This window comes from Callionymus lyra, chromosome 6, assembly GCF_982586985.1.
Source record: "Callionymus lyra chromosome 6, fCalLyr1.hap1.1, whole genome shotgun sequence".
Taxonomy (NCBI): domain Eukaryota; kingdom Metazoa; phylum Chordata; class Actinopteri; order Syngnathiformes; family Callionymidae; genus Callionymus; species Callionymus lyra.
This window is the reverse complement of record NC_141823.1, coordinates 14,314,016-14,338,958: the sequence shown is the minus strand read 5'-3', so window position 1 is coordinate 14,338,958 and position 24,943 is coordinate 14,314,016. Positions and strand designations below refer to the sequence as shown.

The window sequence follows — 24,943 nt, the reverse complement described above, 5'->3', positions numbered from 1 at the left end:
CAAATTAGAACTCCAGATAAAACGGGGTCATCTTGAGTTACTACCACTCGCCCTCACAATTAATTTTAAAGATGCGAGATAATAGAAAATCCCCCACATTCCATTTCTATTATCACATTGATCCATGATTTAACCAACATGAACATCCACCGAACAATATTCAACGGTCACACACTGACCCCGGCGGAATATCTGGAACATATGGCGGGGGTCAGGCGGTGACCTCACAGGCCTGACATCATGTGACCATCAGCAGAGCTCACATGTCTGGCGTCAGACACTAGGTCATTGTTGTTTTTGGTGAGTATTTCGGGGCGAGGTACGTGGTGAGTCAGCGAGCTCCCAGAGGGACGGACTGGAGCTCGGAAATAAGAAAAACCTGTTAATTTTCCACTAATGACCATGTTCTGGGATTTAAGAGGATTAGATTTTTTTTTTTATGATGGCTCTTTTAAGTTTGGGTTTTCCATAATTCACTAAATTGGTGCCGTGACGCTCCTCGGCTGTGCAGAGGGTGTTTTTAATGTGGGTGAGACCCCGAGAGCCGCTCTCTCCACGGATGCTCTTGGCCTGAACTCAAGCATTCTTCTCGCATCAAATCATCTCAGACCGAAGCTGCTGTTCATGCTTTCAGCAGCTCCAGATACTTGCACTGATCAGTCATAACATTATGACCACCTGCCTGTTTTCCAGTAGGTCGCCCCCTTTTTTCCCTGAACAAACCTGCTGGAATGATGTGAAGTTCCTGCGTCAGTGTGTTCCAGGAGGAGGACACTGGTGGACGCTAGAAACAGAAAATAAAAATGAATGCATTAAAAGTATGAACAGGAATTATTGGTTTGTAACACACAAATACCCACAATTCACGCTTTTGTTATCAGTTATAAAGGCTTCAGTTCACTTTAAAAAAAAAAAACTTTCATTCTGTTCAGTAAAATTAACTGTAGAATTCTAGCGCCACCCTGTGGATTTGGGAACAAGATGAATGTATAAGTAAAGATAATCATTTACCACAGAAACTCCATTTAACAGTTTTTATGTGTTAAATCGACATTTTCGTTTAAAACATTTTAAACGGCTCTAAATACTTTTAGAGCCGTTTTAGAACTTTTGTTTTTACATTGTCTTTGTTTATTTTTCCTGAACCGTTTTAATTATGTTTCTTTTATTTTTGCATTTCCTCTTAAGTTTTGGTCCCACATTATACACAGATTTTTACATTCAAACATTATCTGTGAAACTGGAAGTTATTTTGTTGTTTTTTTCATCCTGAAAATGTATTTTTTTTTACAAACCAATAATTTGAAAAAATCGATTTAGTTCGTAAATGTAAAGTGCATTATAAATAAAATATTATTACTATTATTATTATTATTATTATAATCAAGTTTGCCTTTATTACATTTCTGAAAATACCGTATATAAAACCTCCAGTTACATTTGTAACTTCACGAATAAACCCTGAAATGATAGTTGTTTAAAACTCTAAAACTCACCTACGTAAACTTGGCTGGGGGAGAAATGGGGGAGAAATGGGGGAGAAGATGAAATTAAACCAGTAGATAGTGCTAAAAAAAGAAGACAAAGATACAAAAGTGTTCTGACAAAAATTTGGTTTAAGGTTCAGGTACTCTGGTGTACATTACAAAAGTACCAGAGGAGGAATAAAGAAGAAGAATGTTCATGACTCAACATGTTTACGAGCTTCTCAAACATGTTCTAGTCCAGAGCTTTGAAGAACCGGCTTCATCAGGTAGAGCTCACTGCCTCCAGAGACGATGGGCGTCAGAGTGTCCATGTGAAAACGCAGCAGATGACTGATGTCGAAGAAAACGCGATCTTGGGTTCGGATCTAGAATCAAAAAAACATTATTGCCGTTTCTGCCTTTTTCCAGGTGCGTCACGTGTTAATGTGCCACCTGTCCGTTTGGATCCAGCAGCTGCAGATGCTGCACCGTCACAGCATCTCGCCCGCTGAGGACGTACTGTCCAGACGAAGAGCTGCTCTCTCGCACCAAGAAATCGCCGCGGCAACGTAGAAGAGACTCGGCCCTCAGTCGACCCAACCTGACGGAAATGATGTGAACGCAAGTGGAAATAATTACTATTAGGTAAAAGACGTCCAATTATCTGTTAATACGATGAATTATTACCTTCCATGAAACCAGATCTCGTCCCTGATCTTAGTTCGTCTCCATGTTTCTGAGAGTCGATCATCAGATCTGATCCCAGAGACCTGTGTGTCTGCAGAGATCAAGATTGAAATAAATCTCATTTAAACCTTTATATCATCGGTTACTGCCTAAGAAAAGTGAGCATCAAGTTTATTACTCTCAACAAACATTCTCGATTAGCTTTTCAAAAAGTGTTTTATTGCAGTTGAGACATATTGGTGTCGTGCTCATAACTACCTGCAGGGGTCGCTGGTGTAGCATCTAAGATGGAGCAATTTTCGTAAAGAGAAACGGGACGAGAGGGAGGAGCCTGGAGAGGATTTGACAGTTAGAAAAAAACGTTTAAATATGTTTTATTTGGGTCTTGAGACAAACTGGCTCGTTCGTCTGAGTCTTTTTATAATTTATTTCTAGTTAAAACAGACATTTGGTCACAAAACTACATACATTTAATCAGATATTAAACATTTCTTCCATCCGTCTGTTGCCCCCAAAACAACCTGATATATCTTCTAATGTTTTATAGAGCAACTCACTGGTGTCATGTCACTCTCTCTCGAAGCATTCCATTCTTTTCCAGGAATAACATTGTAATACTCGGGATGAGCACGACAGGCCTTTGGTTTGTTCCTCGTCCAGATTGATCCCTCCAGGCTCTGAAGGTCCCAGATACTGTACACGGAATGATCAACGTCACGCCAACTCAATTGGACACACACGTGCTGTTAATATGACATTGGCTCCATCATAATAAATAGTTTATACAAACTCATGATAACCTTTTTCTTAGATTTATACCAGCCTTTGACAAAGGCATCGCTTGCGCCCTCTTGTGGCCGTTTCAAGTTCGTTTACTATGAGGTTATTTAAATGATATTACTTTAATTAGTTTAAAGTTAAATATTTTATTTTTAAATAAAACAATAGATTAACCCAAAAAACAAGCTTCTTTACACACAGATGCACCAAAAGGTACACACATAAAACACACTTTTTGTTGTTGTCCGCTGTCATTACTACACAAAATGTGAACTCGGTTAAAGAGCAGGGTTCAGATAAGAAAAAAGGGTTTAGCTAAAAGGTTATGGAAACAAACCTTGTGGGGTCAGTGCGATGAGATGCAGGTTCCTGAGCAAGAACTTGCTGGAGGCGACTCTCAAAGGCTCGGCTGATGCTGTGGATCACATCCCTGGATCTGCCGGGTGGACACTCCAGGATATGACACGCTGAGAGGACAGATCCACATTTATGCAACTATTAGTTCATCCATCCATCCATCCATCTATCCATCCATTATGATGGCAAACATAACATGACGACCACTGGTGACTCAAATCAGAGTTAAAGGAGAAAACACTAGTAAGAATGTTGGAAACACACTCACCTCTTAAGTTATTAGTGTCTTTGGCAACATATGCAACATAATCAGACAAGTCCTAAAAAAAAGGAAGAATATGTTGTCATGACGTTTATCAATCTTGAACGCAGCACTACCTGCTTCATTTTTTAATGTATTTACTCGCCTTCTTTCTCTTCTACTTCTGCTGCAAGTTGGAATGTTGTTGTAATTCCACACAAGCAATGATGCCGAATAACAAACACAATTTCTATAACAATATATGAAAGATAGCAAATCTTTGGCACCAGGGATTAATGTGATTACCATGTCATTATCAGCTCAACTCTGCTGTACTTTGACTTTATCATTTATTCCGATAATAGTCAAGATATTTTACTATGTTTGTCAGCAGCTGTCTGCAGAGGTTAGAAGGTCGTTGGGTATAATTGACCATTGACTCTTGACCAATCACAGCAGAGTGGGCATGGTTAATGAAAAGTATTTTATATGACTTGAATTTATGTCCATATTTTTAGTTAATATATTAAAAAAATATTTAGTTTTGTGCAAAAACAAACATGTTGCAGTGATCCTTAACGGTCCAATATAATCTCAAACCTGCCTTTATTAGCAGAATAGAGACTATGAGTGTATTGAAGCGATCGTCATAGATTCTTTTACATTTGAAATGTGACAACTTGTATTGTAACGGTGACATTTGTTTGAATGGATCCGAACAGAGCCGCATTGATTTTTCACTGCAACTATTGTGTTGATCTCCCGCCTCTTATTCATGTTTTAGTCACAATCAATGGCCTGAATTCAAACATGGGGAAGTGGTCTGCACACAGAGAGAATGACCCAGATACATCATGTGAAACTGCACACTACAGTCAATTGACGTAATTTTCTGATCGACAGAACAACTTTCTAATCATATCAGAAACCTGTAGGAACTATGTGTCGATCATTTTTCACAACATTTTTTTTACTTTCTTACAACATTTTTGCTGATGACATCCAGCTTTACTGCTCATTTGATCCAACTGAGCTGCAGACACTGAGCATTTTAGTCAATTGATCGCAAGGAAATCAAACAATGGCTGAGGGAAAAAACTTTGAAGCTGAATGTGGACCAAACTGAAACTTTGGTTATTGTAGTCAGTACCTGGGTGACTTAGGCCACTCAGTCAAACTGAGCCTGAGATACCTGGGTGTTGTATTTGACAAACACATGTCTGTTGTTCAACACTGTTGAAAACTGACCAGAAACGGTTTCCTTCAACTGAGAAAAAATTCTAAACTTAGGAAAATGTTGTCACAACACGATCTGGAGCGTATAAAGCGTATAATCCATGCGTTTGTGTCTTCTTGTCTTTACTATTGTAACATTATATTTCCGTGTCTAAACAAGAAGGATCTGTCTCGCCTGCAGTTCATACAAAACTCTGCAGCGAGAATTCTGACCTGCTCTAGTAGAAGAACTCACATTTCTCCGATCCTTAAAACTCTTCACTGGCTGCCAGTTTCTTTCAGGATCAACTTTAAAATTCTGGTTCTTACTTTCAGATCTATTCATGGTCAGGCTCCTCCTTACACCAGTGATCTGATCCAGACTTACACCCCAGCTCGGGCTCTGAGGTCTGTGGATCAAAATCTACTGATGGTTCCTGAACACGGTTCAGGACCAGAGGAGAGAAATCCTTCCAGGCTGTTGCTCCTAAGCTTTGGAACGATCTTCCTCTCCCTCTGTGTTTGATGATCTACTGACTCCTTCAAGAAACATCTTAAGATATTCTTATTTGAACAGGATTTTGATTTCTGGGACCCTGTGTTCGTTTTATGTGTCTTGGCCTTTTAAAGCATGTATTTTAACTGTATATTGTTTTTGATTGTTAAAGCGCTTTGTGACCCTGGTCTAGAAAGGCGCTTTACAAATAACCTTTACTTACTTACTTTACTTAGTTTGACCTTAATTAACAATAAGCATGACCAAAATATTGTGGTTGACATTCCTATTTAACTCAAATAAAACCCCAAACTGATGCAACATTTAAAATGCAGTTTTTGAACAACATTTGATGTTGTTGCTGTCAAGCTACAAATAATAGAATTGTGGGGAAAAAACTAAATGACGCTTGATCATCTGAAGATGACCCACGGACTAGAAGTCTGCAGATGGTTCTTCTGGACCCGTCTGCCTTATTGACAGCGACCATGTCTACATTCGTCCTACATTTCTACAAAAATGATACACTCTTTTGACACAAACAGTGAAATATACTCATTATTTGTAAACATCTTACTGGTCCTCCTCCTGAGGCGAAGGAAACGGCAGACATGGAGTGATGCACGAGCTTCTGATCAGAAGAAGAAGAGATAAAACTACAAGTTAATTAAAGAAAGACAGAAATCTAAGATGATACAAAAAGGGAAAATTAAAATAAACACCTTGAGCGAGGAGGCGGAGATTAAAGTCAAGCCCTCGGAGGAGACGCTGAGGATGACGCTGGTCCCGGAGAACCTCTCCCTCCCCAGGATTGAATTCAGAATGTTGCCTTCAGACTGATCACAAAACATCAGACTCACAGGAATCATTTTATGTCTGCTGGGGACTCACCTGTTCAGCTTCTACGGCCGACTTTCTTTTACATAATCTGCTGATCGACTCTCTGGAGAAACAAAGTGAGAAACGCATAAATATCCTGGTGGAAAAAGATCAAGTTTCATTCCTTCAACCAACTGGCCAAAGAATTTGGACTTGGTACCAAAAGTTTAAAGAGAAAAGCTGGTAAAGTATCTGGTAGAACATCAGAAAACAAAGGTTCAGCAAGTTCATGAAAAACTCCAGCGAAGCTCCAAGAACTCCTTCAGGAGAACAAGTCTAGAAACCCAGATTCCTTTAATGACGGTTTGGCGTATCCTGAGGAAAACTAATGGTAATAAAAGCAGAACGCCTGCAGCTCTTTCAGGCTTTAAAAGCAGATGACAAGTGAAATCTTAAAAGAATTCCATGTTGACGCGCTACAGAAACTTAAAGAAGTTTAAAAAATATCTAATGATTTATATACGTTTAATTATTCATATTCCAGGAGGCAAAACGACTTCTCTTTTGACCTGAAAACAGAAGGAAAATAAAACACTGAATATAAAAACCTTGATTCATTTCTTCACGTTCGGTAAGAATTTAAAAATGATTTGCCTTTAAAATAATGTAAAATATTTCTGGACAGTATATATTATTGAACTACAAACTTACTAATGCTACTAAGTGAACACTGCAGTTAAATAAAGCTGTACTGTTGATAAAACTTAAAAAATAATTGAATTTCCTATTGCGCTGATTAAGGAATCACATGTTAAAGATCTTAATGAATATGTTTTGACAGCATAAGTGGTTTTTATTTCCAAAGTCATTTCCGCCCGACGAGAGAAAATGCGTTCGATGTGATTTCCGGCGGCTGAAGAACAGAGCTGGTAATGTCCACGGGAGCGGCTGCATCCTGCTGTGAAGTGAAGTGTTCCGACATGTGACGACTTTTAATCTCATTTCCTGATTTGATGCAAAGCAAAAGAACCACGTGAAGCCAGTCAAACGACGAGTGTGGCATCATCTGCTGAAGAGTATTCTCCGTCCTGATGTCTCCTTTGAACCACACAATATAACACCACATACATGTGGTTTGTATATGATTGTATGGATTCTATTGCACTCGCTAACATCTACTTTGGCCTTTTGTAGATCCTCATAACAAACAATTATCTTTCTTTTCTAATGTCCATCATACTTGACGACTTCTTTATTGACAACCAACCGATCCCTCAAGTAAAAACATGCTCCTACCAAAGTATTAACTAATAAGATCTTAGAGGTCAACTAACATGTTGATGTAAGTGTGTCTTAAATAGATGTTGGACTCTATTGTATCATCAGTGTCTATTTGTAAAAAACTCTCTTTTCATTGAAATATTTACATAAAAAAAATGATCTTAAGCCCCGCCCACTGAATACATTTATCTGGAGATTACATCTTGTTTACCATAACCACGCCCCTTCTGCTGTGATTGGTCAAACATCAAGGTCATCAATCATGGAAGTCTTCACCTCCAAGGGACTCGTTGTATAAACATAGCGGGACGTGATTACATCTGGCTGAAGGAGAAGTGAAGCCATTATTACGTCACAATGGACTCCGCTCTCGTAACCTCTCGTTCGCTGAGATTTCAGACGGAGGAGGACTTTATAAGTAATAAGTAATAAGTTCAAAACATGGTCACGATGAGAGACTTACTGCATGTTGGAGAGAAAGATTAAACATTTGAAACATGTGAGTGACTTTGACAACATCTCTGCCAGATGTACAAAGAAGTCAATGACGTTTCAATTCAAACCTTCTTTCAGACGACAGCCTTGTCGACTCTATGTAAAGAGATCGACTCTTTCTTTTTGACAAATTCATCACCTAAAGTCTATGGTCCGACTGTGATTGTGTTATTCACTGCATATATGAAACAGAGGTCAGCCCCAGAAATCTATCATCTGGAAAAGTTTATCCTATATCTAGCCCAACGACAGTATAATGATATAAATCTTGTCACAGATTTAAAAAAATTGTTGAAGCAAGAACTTAATTGGACTTAGTGTCAAATTAGGAGTCTTGACTTAATGCTTTAAACAAAGAATAGAAATCAGATCTGGTTTAGAGTCACATGTTTTACTTGTACGCGTGAGAAAGTTTACAAGCTTACACGTCCGTCTGAATTCTTTGTGAAGCACAGAGCTGTTCGGTCGCTGTTATATCTTCGTTGCAGTTTAACAAGCCGTTAATTATCTCACTCCAAACACAAAGTTAACATCCCTTAAGGTCAGGGGTCAAAGATTGTATCTAACACAATCAGCGAGAGATTATTATTTAATGTGGTTAAGTAAATTTAATAAACGTACTTAAGCTCAGGACTTTCCTATCACTTGCTAACATTCAGCCGAAAACATTCTTCTCCAAAACAAAAAGATTCCCTACATGCATGAAAAAATATCAGACAAAATTCTGGCCAATTATTTGAAGGGACTTAAAGCGGGAAAAGTATTCCTTAAATCCAATCTGAGACAGTTAAACTAATACCAGATCATATACACATAAAAAAAGGCATTTTAAGAAACAATTTCAAACTGTAAACTGCTTAAGAACAAGTACTAAACATTCACAAGGGTTCATGTGTTCTTACCGCGTCAGTTTTGTCCTGGTGCTCAAGTCCAGAGCTCTCATGGAGTGCATCACCTCGACACTGCCCAAGTACTGAGGAACACGACCAGCACACGATTCAGCACCGAAACATTTTTTGTTAGAGTGTTCAGGAGGTACCTTGATGTGATGGTGGAAGACCTTCTTCACCATCATCCACTGGTCGTCTCCCACACAGGAGCGACAGAAGGTGTCACAAGGGCAGCCGGAGCTTTTCGTATTCCATGGATGTTCTCCTAAAGTCCGGCTGTCGGTCCATAGGCGATCTGCTGCGAGACTCGTCTGTGCCTTCAGGTCCAGTCCAGACGTGGGTCTGTGCACCGAGGCTCCACTGGTTAAAATGTTCTTCAGGAATGAAGGTCTCCTGACAGACAGCGGCCCACGAGGAAAATCGCTGGAAGAGGTCAGCGGGTCGCTGTGAAGACGGTCGTACTTGCTGCGCTTGAGCATTTTCTACAAATCTAACTGAAAAAACAAGGAGATTAATAATAAATTCTTTATACTTTCAATAAGTATGGAAGGAAACAAGTAAAAGAACGTTAAAATAATATTGAAACACATTCCAGAAAATAGCTCACCAGCATGTGTAGAAGTCAAAAGTCTGAGGTAGAGAAGAAGGGTTTGGTTTTCATGAATGAACTGACTCGGTTTCATGAATGAGAGGTTCTCCGTCGCTCCCTCCCCCCCCCACACACACATCCCTCCCCACACACACACATCCAGTGATGTAGCAAGTCAAGCAGAAGCAGATTGATAGGCAGCTCCAGCACTCACTCCACTTCCCATCCGTACACCGTCGTCCAATCGGATGGCAGCGTGGGTGAGTCATTCCCCGCAGTGACACACATACAGTGGATTGAATCATGTTAGTGGCGACAGGAGAAGACAAAGATGAAATGGTGAAAATGCATCGAGAAGTTACTGAAGATCTTAGCAGATTTATTTGGCGTCGATCAGTTGGACAGAGATCTGTGGGGAACCTTTTCCTGACAAAATCATGAACAGAAAGACAAAAATCATAAGGACAATAAACCTCTCAAACTGTATAACAAGCAGGTGTTTTCCTGCTTTCTTTAGAGTCAAATATTTTCCAGCACTTGATTAGATATTTTGTATAAAAACCAAGCGTTCTTTTCAATTTCTAAAAAGATTTTGGAATATTTATTCCACCAAGACAGTGAAGTCGGACATTAGAAAAAAACAAAAAGGATATTAAAAATTGAAGGACTGTTTTTGTAATAATTAAGGATGAATATATTAAATCTTGATGCGACATAAAATCCATGTAATAAAATCAATCAATTGTTCTGTACCAGTTTAAACCAATTACAATGTAGAGATTTGGTTTACTCTCTGAACTTTACACCATGTGCTTCATAGATAAAACAACTCTACACATATTGCGGTAAAAAGGCATTTACGAATTGATGCCTTTTTTGTTGTAAGACTTAAATTATTTTGTTTGTCATGAAGCAAATAGTTTCAGGTGTAACAAGCTAAGTTGCTAACATTAGCATTACTGGCAACACAGCAGAGAACGTACCAAAAAAAGAAAAACGTGAAAATAAAAACACAGAAAAAAAACCAAACATTTTAAATGATTTAGGTTTTGTTTGGTCATAGTATATCAAACACAAGTAATATAAAGCATCATAAGTCCACTTACCAAAAGTACAATCACTGATATAGATATCACTAGAATTGATCTTAAATAAATGAATATTGAAGTTTTATTTATTCTATTTTTAAGTTCGTTTACATAATGAGAGACGTTAAGATAGTAGCGTCTGTTGCGAGTATCGGATCAGTAACCTGTCACTGCCAGCAGAGGGCAGTGTGGGAGATACTTTGCTTCCGTCAGACGTAGAAACGTCAGAGTATATAATCTGGACTATTAGATTTATTTTTATACGCCTTCCATTTAAAAATAATATCGATATGTTAATTTAATAAAATATGAACTTAACATTTACACAATTCAAACCAACAGAACAAGTTAATATTTAGAGACATATTTATTTCAAATGGTCTATGTAAAGCAATGCCGTTAACTCCAATAAAATACATTTAAACAACTTGGCTTCTTTAAAATATATATTTTTAATATAGATAGTGATATAGGTTGTGAAATACAGTTTTGGTGCTTGTTTTAAACTCTTGTTGATCAGATATAAAGTCAACCATCCATCCAGTTACTTACCAGTCTAGATTTGACCCCTGGGGTCTCGTATACTGACCTACCAGAGACGAGACAAAACTAAAAGCTCTTCAAGTTTGTTTTTCTCTAACAATACATGACGTTAAATAAAAACAGACCATTATTTTTTACATAAAACAACATTTTAATGATGTTAATCATATCCATATAGTTTTTTTTTGAGTGACAAGAATATGAGAACAACATTGCTAGTGACTGAAAGAGTCATAAATATATAAAGACAAAGATCACACTGAAAAAGTACTTCATTTAACCGTTTTTGGGGGATTTTCTGCGTTTTGTTCACATTAGTTACAAGAACCCAATAAGAGGTACTGTATGTACATAGTGCAAAAAACACACTTTCTATCCACGGACAAACTTCACACACTAAGATGGAAGTGATGGCGATGGATCACAGACGCAGGGTACCGTCCGTCGAACCCCAAAAAGAACTATAGCTTTCGGGATCTCAAGTATGAAAGTACACAAGCGTCTCCACCCTTAAGGGTGCACATTTCCAACAGCGCCACATACTGCATGAATGCTCTCAACATCACATAGCGTCGTTATATTGGATTCCAACGGATACAAAGATTAAATTATCAAATGGCTTTAAGAAGAGGGTTGTTCCGTTTCCTCCCCAATTATGTTACAAAACAAGATCTCCTTTGTACACTTGTATTTACACGGTGTCATCAGTTTCAGGTGCAAGAAAACTCGTTTGGATTTTAGGTTGGCTTTCTTCGGCCGTCTAAAAATATAGTCAGTTTGTTCCTTTTGACTTGATCAGTTTGAACTTCATACAACACCAGCTCATTATTTTTTTTTTAGCAGATGATCACTGTTCGTCAATACTGGTCAGAATAGTAATAAAAAAAAAAAAACAGGTTATGTCTTGATACACAGAGAGAAACCATTTAAAAAAGGCCTTGGTAGTGATTTTTCATTTGCACAATTTAAAATTGTCATCGGCCTTTTGTGAGCGACTAGTCGAGTACAGGGACCAGCGGGGGAGCAAACATCAACGACGGGGTCTCAACGGATGCGTGTTGTGCAGCACAAACGTCATCTTGTAACAAACTAAATAAACCCCAAATACATTTGCACGCCGGGCAAAGATCAAAAAGACACACTTCAACACACGTAAAAGGGTTATTTACACACCTTGTTTGCTTCTCAGAAGTTAAATAATCTTAATGACTGAGACTAGAAATTAAGAGACACTGTAAAGACGTGGGCAAATCAAGACCCCCTGACACGGTAATACTCTGTAGGGTAAACCTGATTAGTGATGAAGAAATCCATCGACGGTGATCTAGTGACGACACATCGTTAACTAAACTATTCAACACTGCAAATAAAGCAAACCAAGCGCACACTTGTAGCTGTAAACCAACTGGGATGTAAGATGGAAGTTTCTGTCTGGAAATATATATCGTTGTTGCTCAAAAACCTTTTTCTTGGGGAACAATTCGTAAAGTTTCCTCTGGATTCAAGTGTTGCAGGTCGTGGAGCAAACTGGATTTCATTGAGAGGAGAACTGGTCAGTTGGTCAGGAGTCCAGGTGTGAGAGTGTGGGGGGGGGGGGGGGGGGGGTGGCTGAATACCTGAGATTATGCCTGGTGTCAGGGGAGACGGACAAAAGGAAAAGCTGCTGGTTCCATCGAGACGAGAGGACGTACGACAGAAACATGTTAGGAGATCAACCAGTGATCTTAAGGTCCTCCTGGACCTTCTTCTCTTCGCCCGTCTCCGTCACCTCAGAAGCGTTGGCCGCTTCCTCGTCATCGCTCTGCCCTCTCACTTCCTCATCATCGTCGTCGTCCTCGTCGTCCTCCTCCTCGTCCTCCTCCTCATCCTCTTCTGTGCTGTCCTGACTCTTCCCCAGCTGCAGGTTCTCCAAGGTCTTGGAGACCCAGGACTCGATGCGACTGCTGAGGGTGGGCACCTCCACGGAGATGGGCTCAGGGGTGTACTCCTCCTCGTCCTCCTCCTCTTCGTCCGCCTCCTCCAACATCCCGGGGACGAGGGTGGAGGTGGTGGAGGTGATGGAGCAGTTGAGGGGGCCCCGGCAGCTGCCGTCCAGCGAGCCCGTCTCCGTGCTCTGCTGCGAGGCCAGCTCCAGGCGGTCGTCGACGCGGACCTCGTCCTTCTCGCTCTGGGACGCCGGCGCTGTCCGGGGTTGGGGCGTGGTGGTGCTCGGTGGGAGGGGAGGTGCTTCCACGTCTTTCTGTGGTGCTGGAGCTGGAGCTGGAGGAGGGCGAGTCTTCTCCACCTCCACAAGCTCCGGGGCATCCGAGTTCTCCACCATCTTCCTCCAATCCGTTTCTGAAGGGATGCAGAGATTAACTCAATAACTTTGGATCAAATCACAAAAATAAATGGTGGACTCTTACCATACTCCTTCTCGTTGACTTCAGATATGGGTTCAGAGAAGACGGAGCAGAAAGAGATGGCGGAAGCAGCCGAGTGGTTCCGGGAATGCCCCATTTGGTGAGGGGCCTTCTTGTCGTTCTTCAGGGCCTCCTCGGCCTGCTCCTGCTCCAGAGCCGACACCATGTCCTTGTAGGCTCGTCGGGCCTCCTCCGTCAGAGACACCAGTCGGTTGAACAAACCCTGGCGCGGAAGGAACACGTTTCTTCAGCACCGTCTTTCAAGATGTTCCTCAGATATATTAACAAAATGTCAAACCTCAGCTCCGGAGTAATTGAAGATCCCGACCACGCTCACGGAGACCAGCTTGTTGACGCAGCGCCCCAGAGCCTTACGACCCAAGGCGAACACGAACGGAATCTCCTGCTCCCGAGCCATGGCTATGATGTTGCAAAGAGCTTCATCCAGACCTCCTGAAAGACCAGACACTTGCTCAGATTTCATCCGCCACAAGTCAACCGTCTTCTCAATGGTAAAGTCACATGAGATAATCACCTTTGGCCTGAATCTTCTCGCAGTTGGGAGAAATAATCACACACTTGATGTCGTTTAACTTCATGTGCTTGGTGACCTCCCGCAGGCCCATGACCAGCCGGCGTTTGGACTTGGCCTTGTTGGGGTCTTTCTGGTAGACTTGTTCCTGAAAGCGGACCAACTCCTGTAGCAGCACGGTCACACTTTCGTCGATGTCTTTGCTCAGGACCTGATTGCAGTACCTGGAGATGGACAGAAACAAGAAGGAAAAAGTTAAGATCCAATATTTCAGTATCAATAGTTGCAGACCCACTGTTGAGTTGAGTTTTATGTTGGTGTGATATATGTACCAATGAAGTTCATTTCTATGCATGTTCAGGAAGGTTCATGCACTGATCACATTTAGCATGAGAGGAAAAATATGATATATATCTATTTAAATTATATGAGGGTAAGAGTTGTTTTTACAAATAGAGTTGGATATTCATATCTAAAATTATTCAAAAATAAATGTTGCGAATTCAATATTTTGTAACTGTACCTTTAAATTCAATATAACAATGTTACCACCAAACAATACCAAGAGTACAGAGTTTCTTCATCAAACTTTTCATTGTGACACTATTATACCATTGTTTTATTTTATTTAAAATGCTATACAATCTAAAAGGCTACAAATGAAAAAAAAGATATAGTTTTTTTATTATTATTGGTGAAATTAGAATATCAAACTTACTTTGTAAAAATAAATAAACAATAATTCAGTTATTTATGTTTTACAAAGAACAGTTAAAAAAACAAATTCAACATTTTCATATAGAAATAATTAAATTTAGTTATTGATTAAAACAAATGTTCAACCTTTTATTATAGAAACAATTGAATTCAATTATTATAAAAAAAAAAGTAAAAGATAAATGCTTAAAAAAATAAGACATTTTAAATTTCAATTCAACCGTTAAATATTCTGATGTCAGTGATATACAGTACATCCAAGTTTTTATTGGGAATCAGTACGGACCATCTATAAGTTATATCTATGCTTCTCCATTTTACAAGAGGATCCGTCTCTGCACTCTAAGAATCTTATTCCCAGATAGTGTTTCAGCCTCCCTCTTATTTAGTCTTAACTTTAAAATGATCATCACGATTTGATCACTTCATACATTCATCTGCGGAGTATTGTTCGCTGAAGCCAACATCTTTAGGATTTGCCAAAAAGGTCACAGCGAGTTCAGACTAGTGTGAGGACCAGGCATCTTGGTGGTCAGAGGAGAGAGAGGGCGTTTATATACAGAGGCCTTTTTGGAGGCTAAATACTAGTGGAAAGGGGAAGAACAATAGGCCCACAGGAAGGAGAGGTCAACCAAGGACAAAGGCATTTTTGTGATCGCCAGCATACAATTTTGCTGATAGAGGACATTGTCCCAAACATCTGTGGCACCATTCTTCATTGTACAGATTCAAAATGTCTATTAGCGTTACAGGGAAGCCTCTTGCAGTTTGTTCTTTAAAACAAAAATATTGGTTTGAAATTCTGATTTTGACAAAGTCCATGTTTATACTCACTCTCTGAAACGTCGACTGTGTATCTTGGTGATGGCGTTTGAGGCCATGGGACTCCCGATGCCTGAGCTGGAGGGAGAACCCTGTGACACCGGGGTGATGCTGTAGGGAGAGATCTGGCTGGCCGGAGAGAGGGACGTGTCACTGGGCACGCTCAGACCGTTTTCTGCAAGTCAAGTAGGAGTTGATAAGAAACAAGACATTTCTGATTCATTTCATAACCTGTCGAGGTACAAGGAAATGTTGTGGTGATTTCGTTTGAGCAACTTATTATGAAATTTTTACCCTCTTGAGACGTAGCTTCTCGTGCAAGATCTTCAGTGAAGTTCAGAGCCTCGTCCCCTTGCTCTTCTTTGCCTGTAGGTTCTTGTTCGGTGCTCGTTTTACCCTTCTTGCCTTCCCGCTCTTTTAGAATGATCTACGAAAAAGCGATGAAACAGAAGTTAGACAGAGGCTGGAAAACCAGAACAAATTAAAACAACGACTGTCATCTCACAAAGTACAGAGGTCCCTCCTTTATTGTGGGGGTAACGCCTCCTTATCCTTACTTTCACTCTTCATAAAGCTTTTTCAAATTGTCATCAACATTCTCACACGGTTTAGATTCTCAAAAACCTACAGCATTTTAATAACTAATAATTTAGAAAGGTTGAATTGTCAACCTCAACATTGCATATGGGATGCCAACTTTCTTATAGTAATAGTGGTCTGAACACCTCCCATAATGCTTTGCTGCCCAGCCAACCAGTCACAGCTGTTGATCTATTTTGTCATAGCAAACATAGACGTAGAACTTGTAGCAACACAGAATTGTAGCGATCACTCAGCAGTCACTAAATAGAGCAGTTTGGAGAAAGGCCTTGCGGGAGTTTGCGGTTTTGTTGGCACCATAAGTAGGGTTGGGTGCGGTAATTATAAATGTCTGAATCTGACTATTCTGAAGGATTGATCCCAAACAAATGAGTTTTCCTGTAATACAGAGCGCAAAGATGTTGAACAACCGTTAAGTTCTGTAGTGAAATGATGATTGCTGATCTGCTGGCCAAATAAATCACCTGTTTGTACGATATGAACATTGACAATGAGTTTTGTCGTTACTTACTACAACGTTCTACAATACATTTAAACAGTACAGTAAATAAGAAATCTGTGAACTACAACATGGGGATGGACAACTAGAATCTCTCAACCGTTGACATAAAACCATATTTACCTTAGTTTTAATTTAGTGGTTTCAATCGTTAAAAAAAATACCTTCTTAAGGGCGGTTGGTCGTTTCACTTTAGGGATCTCCCTCTCCTTCCCCTTCTTGATGCGAGGAGTGTAATCCAGAACACCAAGTGGACTTGAGCAAGGTTGCTGGTGGCCCTTCAACATGGAGGCCAAACTGGTTGACCCTGAACTATGGAAGGAGCTGCTTGTTTCCACTGGATTAAAAGACAAACATAACGGAATCAAGCAGGAGGAAATCAGACATTTTCTATCAACATTAAGTTTTATGACTCAATGATTTGGAGTAGAAGTTGTTCAAGTACCAGTTAGGGAAAGTGGTTTGGTGTTAGTCATCTGCCGGGCCTTCACCGCTTGCTGGTGTTTCTCCAGAGCTGCCAGCATGTCTCCGAGGTCCAGTTCTACTGGAGCCTTGCTCTTTTTACCTGCCGCTTTGGTGATCGCTTCCTGCAGAGCCGAGGAGGAAATGTGAAGTTAACGTTGAGCAAAAATCTAGAAGGAATCAACAGCATCTGACTGAACATGACAATACCTTCAATTTCTGCTGTTCCATACTGATTTCAGAATACTCTTGTGCAGTGGCCAGTGCAGCCGCCAGAGCCTTCTTCCTCTGACTCTTGGCCCTCTTGGGCACTGATGTGTTGATGGGAATCGGTGTCTGCACAATATTGATGGGCGAGTTTTCTGGTAGATTATCAAGCTGTTTAGATAGAAGAGACATTTTTCATTTTAATTCAGTTCATCAAACGTTGAATATATGAAATAGTCCATCGTTAAATACCAGGTTTTGGGCGAGTTTGGACTGTCCGTGCGTTTGAGTTTGGGGTGGGTCAGTTTTGGTGCAACGCTGGGCTGTACTTGCAGAAGCCAAATCTGGGAACTCCTCTTCATCCTGCAGAGAAATTCGATTTAAAATAAGAAGAAGCTTCACAAGACAAAAGCCTTGTTGTTTTCCTTCAATCACCTCAAAGTAAAGGGGCTCCGGCGTGAGCTCACTGCCAGGGACAACTGCCGTCTTCTGCATTTTGTCCGACTGCATGTTTGGTAGACGACCTTGATAGCCATTTTGGAAATCCTGAAAAAATAGGAGAAGAGCTTCAACAATGTCCAAGAATCAAAAAAATGTTTTACTACAAAATCAGGCTGAAATTCACCAAGTAAGGTAAACAAAGACAGACACTCGTTTTTTGTGATGTCATATAAAGATATGATTGTATATTTACAGTCAAATTAAACTTGTGAGCAGACATTCGATACATTTGTCAATTATATTTTGCTGTGAGGGAGAATTGTGACACTCTTTAGACTTCATGGAAGAACAAAAAAATGTGGTAATTTCTCTACAAATTAAAATGCATTGAAAAAAACAAGACACACAACTCTTGGCCAAGTTCCATAATTAGACATTGACAGCACCTGTAAGAGGGTTTTCTGCTCCATAGTTTTCCTCTGGTCTGCTCTGTGGAATTGGCCGGTTCTTTCAGCCCAAGTCTTCTGGGATGGCTGAGCAGCTACATTTACCCAGTTACCAGCTAGAGGACAAAATGTTTTTATTGACTTTTAAGAATATGACAAACTCACATTTTAATCTAATGGTGAGTTAAAAAAAACATGCGTCTATGACCTAAATACCTGAGCTACAGGTAGTGGTTGCCAGTTATTGAACGACTTCCTGTCGACTTGCAATTGAAGTAGGTCAGTCTGGGTTTAAAGTCTGAGTTAAAATGTTAAATCAGAGGGGCAGTAATGTAGTTTCTATAATGTGCATTAATGAAAAGTCAGTTCAGTTCGATGACTTTATTTACCAATCGAAAGGCAGATTTAAGGTCAATCGAGTTTCAGATTGTTCGCCATTACAGAGAAATGTCGTAAGAGCAGCATGGAGAATGCGACCAGGTTGCAGCAAACCTGTCACATTACTGAATAAAGAGTGTGCGTCTACATCGACTTTCCAAGTGAACGAGCTGCTTGTCACCACTGATTTGAACACACCTAGACATCCAAGTAGACTCTACTTGAAAGAAATAATGAAACAATTTTAAATAATAATAAATGTGGGAAACATACCTGTCATAACGCCAGCTTCAATTCCCTAAAGACAGAAAAAGAAAATTACTTTCAGAAATAAAACAGTGTTTTTCTTGTTTCACGTTTTAAAAATACAGTATTTTTGAGAACATTGCGTCCTGCTTCGCTCAGTAAGTCACTCCTAATTTAAGCACAGATGGCGTGGGACTAAAACAAAGTGATAAACCAACAATCTTTACACATATTAATCAAAATAGGTCAATCTGACTGCATATTTTAAATTGGGGATGGAAACTGTGGTTATTATAAACACACGACAGACTAAGAAAAAAAGATTCCAAGACAAACTAAGCGTCACTGCGTCATGCTCATCATAGTTGGGCTACAGGATTTAAGAGAAGATGTACCGTGGACGCTACTGAGGTCTCTGCTGCTCGCAGTGGAACTCCTGCTCCTTGGTTGTGTTTGGGGCTACAGTAGCCGCTGTCACTGTCGATGTCGACCTCGCTGGCCCCCTGCTCCAAGTAGCCATCAGCCGTATGAGATGGTCGTCTTCTCTTTGTTCGGTTTTTCCACAGCTGTGGACTTGCTCGCTCAGCAGCGGCACGACCCGATATCTCACCTGGCAAATCTGGAGGGAAAAAAAAAATATGACTATAGAAGCAGTAGTTAATCTTATAGTACTCCTGTAGTCGTTTAATTACTTAAAATGAACTATTTAAAGACACTGACGACATGTGAACTGAGTGATCCTTTGACAAACTAGAAACTCCACATTGTTGTTGGCTTACATATGAAGCTCAAACTTCCCCTGCATTGACCTGTTAAACCTGCCACTGCTTTACCAGCACGGATCAGGTAACATCTTTTACAATCATGCTCCACACTTTTTTCTATCATCACACAAGTCATTTAAAACATTATCATGAGATTAAATTGAAGACGAGTATAGACAGTGAATCTAGTTAAACAGTCCTCAACGAACATACCAGTCTGCTGAGCTGCATCCACAAGCATGACGGTCTTAGTTCTACCGTCCAGACCGATGGTGCACACCTCCTTCTGCACAGCTACATTCCTCGTGGGGGGTCGACGACCTCTCGGGGCCGGGCAGAGACCTAGCTGTTGCTGTGTGCAAGAAGGAAACAAACAGAAAAGGGAAACCGACTCGTTAAAAATGAATGAAACTGCAACGTGTAAATGTATGAATAAATCGTGTCTGATTCAAAGTGATACCTTAGGGAGAATATTAGGCCGCGCTATCGCTCTCCCACGCTGGCTTGCCATCCCATAGGATGACCCCAGAGGCAAAGAAGGCCTTTCACCAACATCAGTGGAGACGACACCAGTCTGCATGGGTCCAGCATACGTTCCAGGGAAGGGCTGGTAAAAGCCCATGACTGGTGGACACGGTGCAGGCATAATTTGGTAATAGGCATATTCATTAGACACGGGAGGCTGTGGGGACGAGAGGAAGGGGTAGGCCAGGTATGGCCCACTTGGGTTGGGGTTCGGCTGCTGCCAGCGCAGCTCCCCTCCATTATACATGGGATGGTGTCTGCAAAATAGATGAGAGACAAACAAAAATCAATAGGTGTTGATGTTTCGAAGGAAAAGTCATTAAAAACAAGTCCAAACATAAAGAATGAACATAGCACATATCTTTAAGGATTTGAAGATGGGAAATTGAGTTTCCCCGTTATTCCACGTTTAACAGATGAAAGAGATATTGCATACAATTTTGTGTTTGTATGACAAAGTAAAACTGCAGTAAATTGAAACGCGCAAGTTTATAGTTTGTTCTAAAATATTAATACCAAACTATAAAATTGCCTTAAAGATATATTGCAGGAGTTCCTGTTTATATTAGTATTTTCTTGCTATTTTTTTTAACCAAATGTGTTTTTTTATACTCTGATAAAAGGTGTGAAACATTTATATACTTCTTCTATGTTCCTATTCATCAGTCTTTAATTTTAAAAAGTATAGTGTTTCTGGTATGATTATTTAAATCAGGTGGTTTCAAAGTTGTGGATTTTACGAATAGCTCATTTGTTTGTGCACAATTGTCTGACTAGATCATTTGTAAAGGTCTCATCTTTTGGAGATACTTTAATTCCAATAACATCTGTACCATAGAGCAGGTGTCACTGTACGGATGTGCAGTTGAGTTTTTGCTGCGCCCTTTAGAGTAACATCAAGATTTACATGATAAAAACGTTTTGTTTATTTTGTTCATCACTTTCCGATGTTGACTGAACACGCATGCGGACATGGACATGGAGCGAACTACTTTTGTCTGTACGTAATCCCCAGAATGGAAGATCCAGATTTTATTTTCACAGCCAACTTTCCTCTGCAGGCATTTCCTTGTATTCAAAAAGAGCAGAAACAAAGAGCGGAAGTGTGTAGGATATAGCAGATCACTCAGGACAAAGAAAAGACCAATACAAGTACAGATCGTCATCCAGTGTAAACCAAGAGGTTTCCATTCATTAGTTACACGTTTAGATATATTTAATTGGCATATTGCAGCTCATTGTTTATATGTGGCTGTAAGAGCTCTAGGACATGATGTTCTGGGCTAAATAAAGACACTGGACATAAGTAGCACTTCTATGAACGAAAAAGGGAATGGTGAAGGTCCTACTTAAGTCTGCTGACACGTGAAGTCATATGCTTTGAGAAGGCATACACAAAAAAGGGGAACCAACAACTCCTGACAGAGGTCAAAGTCAAAACAACCAAGTTTGTCCATCACAGTTGCTGTGGTTCTTACCTGTTAGGTTGGTTCTCCTGGACAAAAGGGTAGCAAGTGATGAGGTAGCTTGGAATGGGAGTGGTTTCCACACCTCCGCTGCCGCCACCAAGACCACCACCTCCTCCTCCACCTACACCATTAGACTCTCCAGAAAGACTCATCGTAAAGAGGGATCCTTCTACACCTTTCTTCTGTGGGATGAACGGTTCTACTTCTGGTGACAGCTTTACATCCTAAAAAAGGAAAAGCAAAATCAAACCATTGTGTACAGTTAAGCAACTTATATAAAGGTGATTTTTTTTTTTCCATAAACGGGGACATTGGCATCCAATATATGCAAATGGAAATCAACAGTTTCTATTACAAACCATTAGAATAGCTCTGTAAGTGCTGCATTTTTTAACTACTACTACTGAAAAAAAAGAACGCATATACGGTTAACTCACTTAAATGACTATTTACCGTCAATTTAAAAAAGAATAAAATTGTAAAATCAAGTTTGGTCACTCACCATGTCGGCTATCAATATGCATGGTTAAAGTAAAAAATGTTGCTTTTTGAAAAGATTTTGTTGCAACTGAAAGAGGGTGGGAATATTTTAATGGCCTGCATTTACAAAAATAAAACCATTCCTTACCCTTCGATTTCCAATAACAATTTACCCACACTGTCCTGAATATCAAAATGTTCTTGAACAATATAGGAAAAACCATTTAAAGATAAATGTCGGAAAGAAATACAGAAAAAATCTTCTTGAACAATACAAGAAAGAGAAGACATCTTCTACCAAAAACCTTCTAGACTGCCAAAAATCATCTGAAAATGTATTTCGCAATACAAGCATGTCAATCACTGAATGTTTGCAGCAAGTTTTTGAATCGTTGCCACACAAAATAACAGGAGAGAGAATTCCTTATTGAAGGCAAAACAGCCAGGGAGGACTAACGCAAATACATAATTTATTTACTAGACAGTTAAGAATAATTGGGGGACAATAAGAAGTGGTATCGGTATCAGTACACCCGTACCAATACCTTCACTTCGATACCGGTACACCAGTACTGATACCTTTACTTCAATACTAGTTCCCGAATGATAGTTTCTTCCCCCCCCCCCCCCCCCAATTCCAATTTCATGAGGTCAATGCTAACAAAATGGACTTGAAAATGAAATGCAAGAATCAATTACTATTCATTTAATAAACAGTTTATTTAGAAAAAATATATAAATATTCAAAACTTAACATAACCCTTCATAGCTTCAGTCAAAAAAAAAAAAAGAAAGAAAAGCTCTACTTCTGAAACTTCAACTTTTCAAAATATATTAAAACTTCCAACTCTATAAATGCAAACTTTTAGCTCTGGACTGAGACTTATCTTGGATTAAATTGCTGGATTTCAAAACAGGACCACAATCATGTTTATGAGGCCAAATCATCTTTTAAGGTCTACATATTGATTTTGAACTGATTATTAGTAACAGTATGGCATAAGATGACTAACACTTACTCATAGTCAATACTAAATATTAAGGTATTAACACTTTTACCTTTCCATGTCTTCTACAACATGAAGTCATATGCAGTTAATCCCAAATTACTTCTTAAGTCTTAAAAAGCCTTTTAGGTCTTACCTTAGAAATAATAGGAAATGTATTCGAGTATGGTTTGATGAATTTGATTTTAAATGGTACATATCTTGAGTTTAATTTTTAAGCTTTAGTAAATTCCACTACAAGTTTTTTTTCTTACAGAAGAAACAAACCACACATTTCCTGTAAGAACACTTGCAAACAAGTGACACATCAAGCATTTGTATGTTCACTGCTTTTGTTGCTTATCAGTTTAACAAATCAACACATTCTAAAGTTTTGATCACGCACGGGCAAGGATAGACAAAGCTTTTTCAATACTCTGTGCTACTGAAGTATTTTGGTTTGTGTCTCCATTCCAAAGAACCAAAGTTAGATACCAGGCCGGTACCAGTAATACGGAAGATGCATCAACTTGTATTGTATTTGATAAATAGAGCAACTTGGCTCGGACGAATTAAAGAAATGGATATAACTGCATGAGACGCTTGGTGAGAACATCAAGCTGTTGTATAGTGGCTGGTAATGGATTAGGTTTGAGAGGATAAAGGAGAGGCAGGATAAGCTAATTATACCACTTTCTGTATGCACAAACGGCAACTGTAGTTCTGAAGGCTATGATGGATGCAACACTTTTTTTCTTTTTTTAAAAGACACAAGAATGCCTCTACAAGTGTGAAGTAGAAAGGCAGTGATTGTGTAGGTGGCAATGAGGTCAGGCCAAGATGTGCATCGGCAGGGATGGGAGAGCTCTGAGGGATGAGCACTGATGTCACAAGCCTTTGTTGTTTGTGCATGTTCACTTTCTTACATGGAAGGAACACATCTGAACCCAGCTCAGAGAAATAATAAGGCTGACATAACCTGATCTAATGCTAATCTCGTGGTAACGTCTGCATCCATTTAGGAAACTAAAAAATAAATAAGTTGCGTTTAAAAAGACGCAGATAAATCACAAAGAGAATAACATTGTATCCAACATTCAAAGATGTAAACAATGCTGCTGACATTTCGCGGAACATCCAGGCATGCGTAAACACCTGGGCAGAGCCAACCCTAACTTTTCAGTGGAATGTCATGCATGTGGAAGAACCGGATGATCGACGAAACCTCTCCTGACAACACACACTAACGGGAAGGCGATCGAAATGTTATCGTCTTGTGCGAATGGTTTTTGACATTTTTACGATGAAAAAAGAAAAATGTCTTCTTTCCAAAACCAGCGGAAACGATTAGCAATAGAAAGCTACAAGCGCTAACATGTATGCTCTGGAATGAGGAAGATAAATTGCGTTGAATAACCTAGTTTGGTAAAAAACAAACAAACAAATGAACCACTAAAGCTGTCAATAAATGTCTCGTTTGTGTTTTTAAAATTCAAGATGTAGGGAACGGTAGCGCTGTTGACGTTAGCATGCTAGCTAGAAAGATACTCTTATCGTCGAGCTATTAAATGGCTAGTGTCACTATTAGCTTGGAATTAAAGCACATTTACAGTCAAAAAGCATTTGCAGAACAGTTGAAACCATTTTCACAGGTGTGGAGATGATAAAAACAACAACATACCAACACAACGAGTACATGCTAACGCTTTAGCAAGAGAAAAAAACAAAAATATACCCCCCCAAAAAAACAGAAAAGACTAACCTTAATGTCACTTGCGTCCATGTCAGTCCAGAACACCGGAGGAGATGTTCATTGGCCACCGTGTGGGCGTCAGGATAAGCGCCCTTTTATTTTCTTCATGGTAAAAGAATGACTTAATGTCTTCCACCGTGAGCCTTTAAAGTGGAGGCGCTGGGTGATGCTGCTGCGTCAGCTCGCTGCTCCCAGTGCGGACAACTGTTGGTGGGGAAATGGGAGTCACTCGAGCGAACGGAAGCCGCCAAGGACCAGAAAAGCGCG

General features: G+C 39.8%; 2 protein-coding genes across 2 annotated transcripts; both read right to left on the bottom strand.

Annotated features, from left to right (window-relative positions):
- Positions 1-1,598: 1,598 nt before the first annotated feature.
- Positions 1,599-10,512, bottom strand: LOC148076480 (SHC-transforming protein 1-like). Its single transcript, XM_087793431.1, has 13 exons — positions 10,423-10,512; positions 8,877-9,221; positions 8,740-8,810; positions 6,134-6,185; positions 5,965-6,078; positions 5,820-5,873; positions 3,559-3,610; positions 3,271-3,400; positions 2,711-2,846; positions 2,412-2,484; positions 2,154-2,244; positions 1,920-2,067; positions 1,599-1,852 (listed from the first exon to the last, which is right to left on the bottom strand). Exons 2-13 carry the CDS (start codon positions 9,204-9,206, stop codon positions 1,709-1,711), a joined length of 1,395 nt encoding a protein of 464 aa, XP_087649557.1. The 5' UTR covers positions 9,207-9,221; positions 10,423-10,512; the 3' UTR covers positions 1,599-1,708.
- Positions 10,513-11,080: 568 nt separating this feature from the next.
- On the bottom strand, positions 11,081-24,879 carry secisbp2l (SECIS binding protein 2-like). Its single transcript, XM_087793791.1, has 18 exons — positions 24,686-24,879; positions 21,467-21,681; positions 19,924-20,245; positions 19,677-19,815; positions 19,095-19,318; positions 18,727-18,751; positions 18,076-18,191; positions 17,624-17,734; positions 17,441-17,551; positions 17,192-17,359; positions 16,965-17,106; positions 16,684-16,856; positions 15,715-15,847; positions 15,433-15,595; positions 13,885-14,105; positions 13,648-13,802; positions 13,353-13,572; positions 11,081-13,284 (listed from the first exon to the last, which is right to left on the bottom strand). The coding sequence occupies exons 1-18, from the start codon at positions 24,704-24,706 to the stop codon at positions 12,659-12,661; spliced, it is 3,285 nt and encodes a 1,094-aa protein (XP_087649917.1). The 5' UTR covers positions 24,707-24,879; the 3' UTR covers positions 11,081-12,658.
- Between the last annotated feature and the right edge of the window lie 64 nt (positions 24,880-24,943).

What these genes read in the sequence shown, in the direction of transcription:
- LOC148076480 (XM_087793431.1), bottom strand. Translation starts at nt 9,206, where the DNA reads ATGCTCAAGCGCAGCAAGTACGACCGTCTTCACAGCGACCCGCTGACC. An exon ending in CGGCCGTAGAAGCTGAACAG is followed by an intron (nt 6,079 to 6,133) that starts GTGAGTCCCCAG and finishes TTTTGTGATCAG; the next exon opens with TCTGAAGGCAACATTCTGAA. An exon ending in TGCTGGATCCAAACGGACAG is followed by an intron (nt 1,853 to 1,919) that starts GTGGCACATTAA and finishes TTTTGATTCTAG; the next exon opens with ATCCGAACCCAAGATCGCGT.
- secisbp2l (XM_087793791.1), bottom strand. Translation starts at nt 24,706, where the DNA reads ATGGACGCAAGTGACATTAAG. An exon ending in CAGGAGAACCAACCTAACAG is followed by an intron (nt 20,246 to 21,466) that starts GTAAGAACCACA and finishes TCTATTTTGCAG; the next exon opens with ACACCATCCCATGTATAATG. An exon ending in TCAATTACTCCGGAGCTGAG is followed by an intron (nt 13,573 to 13,647) that starts GTTTGACATTTT and finishes CTTCCGCGCCAG; the next exon opens with GGTTTGTTCAACCGACTGGT.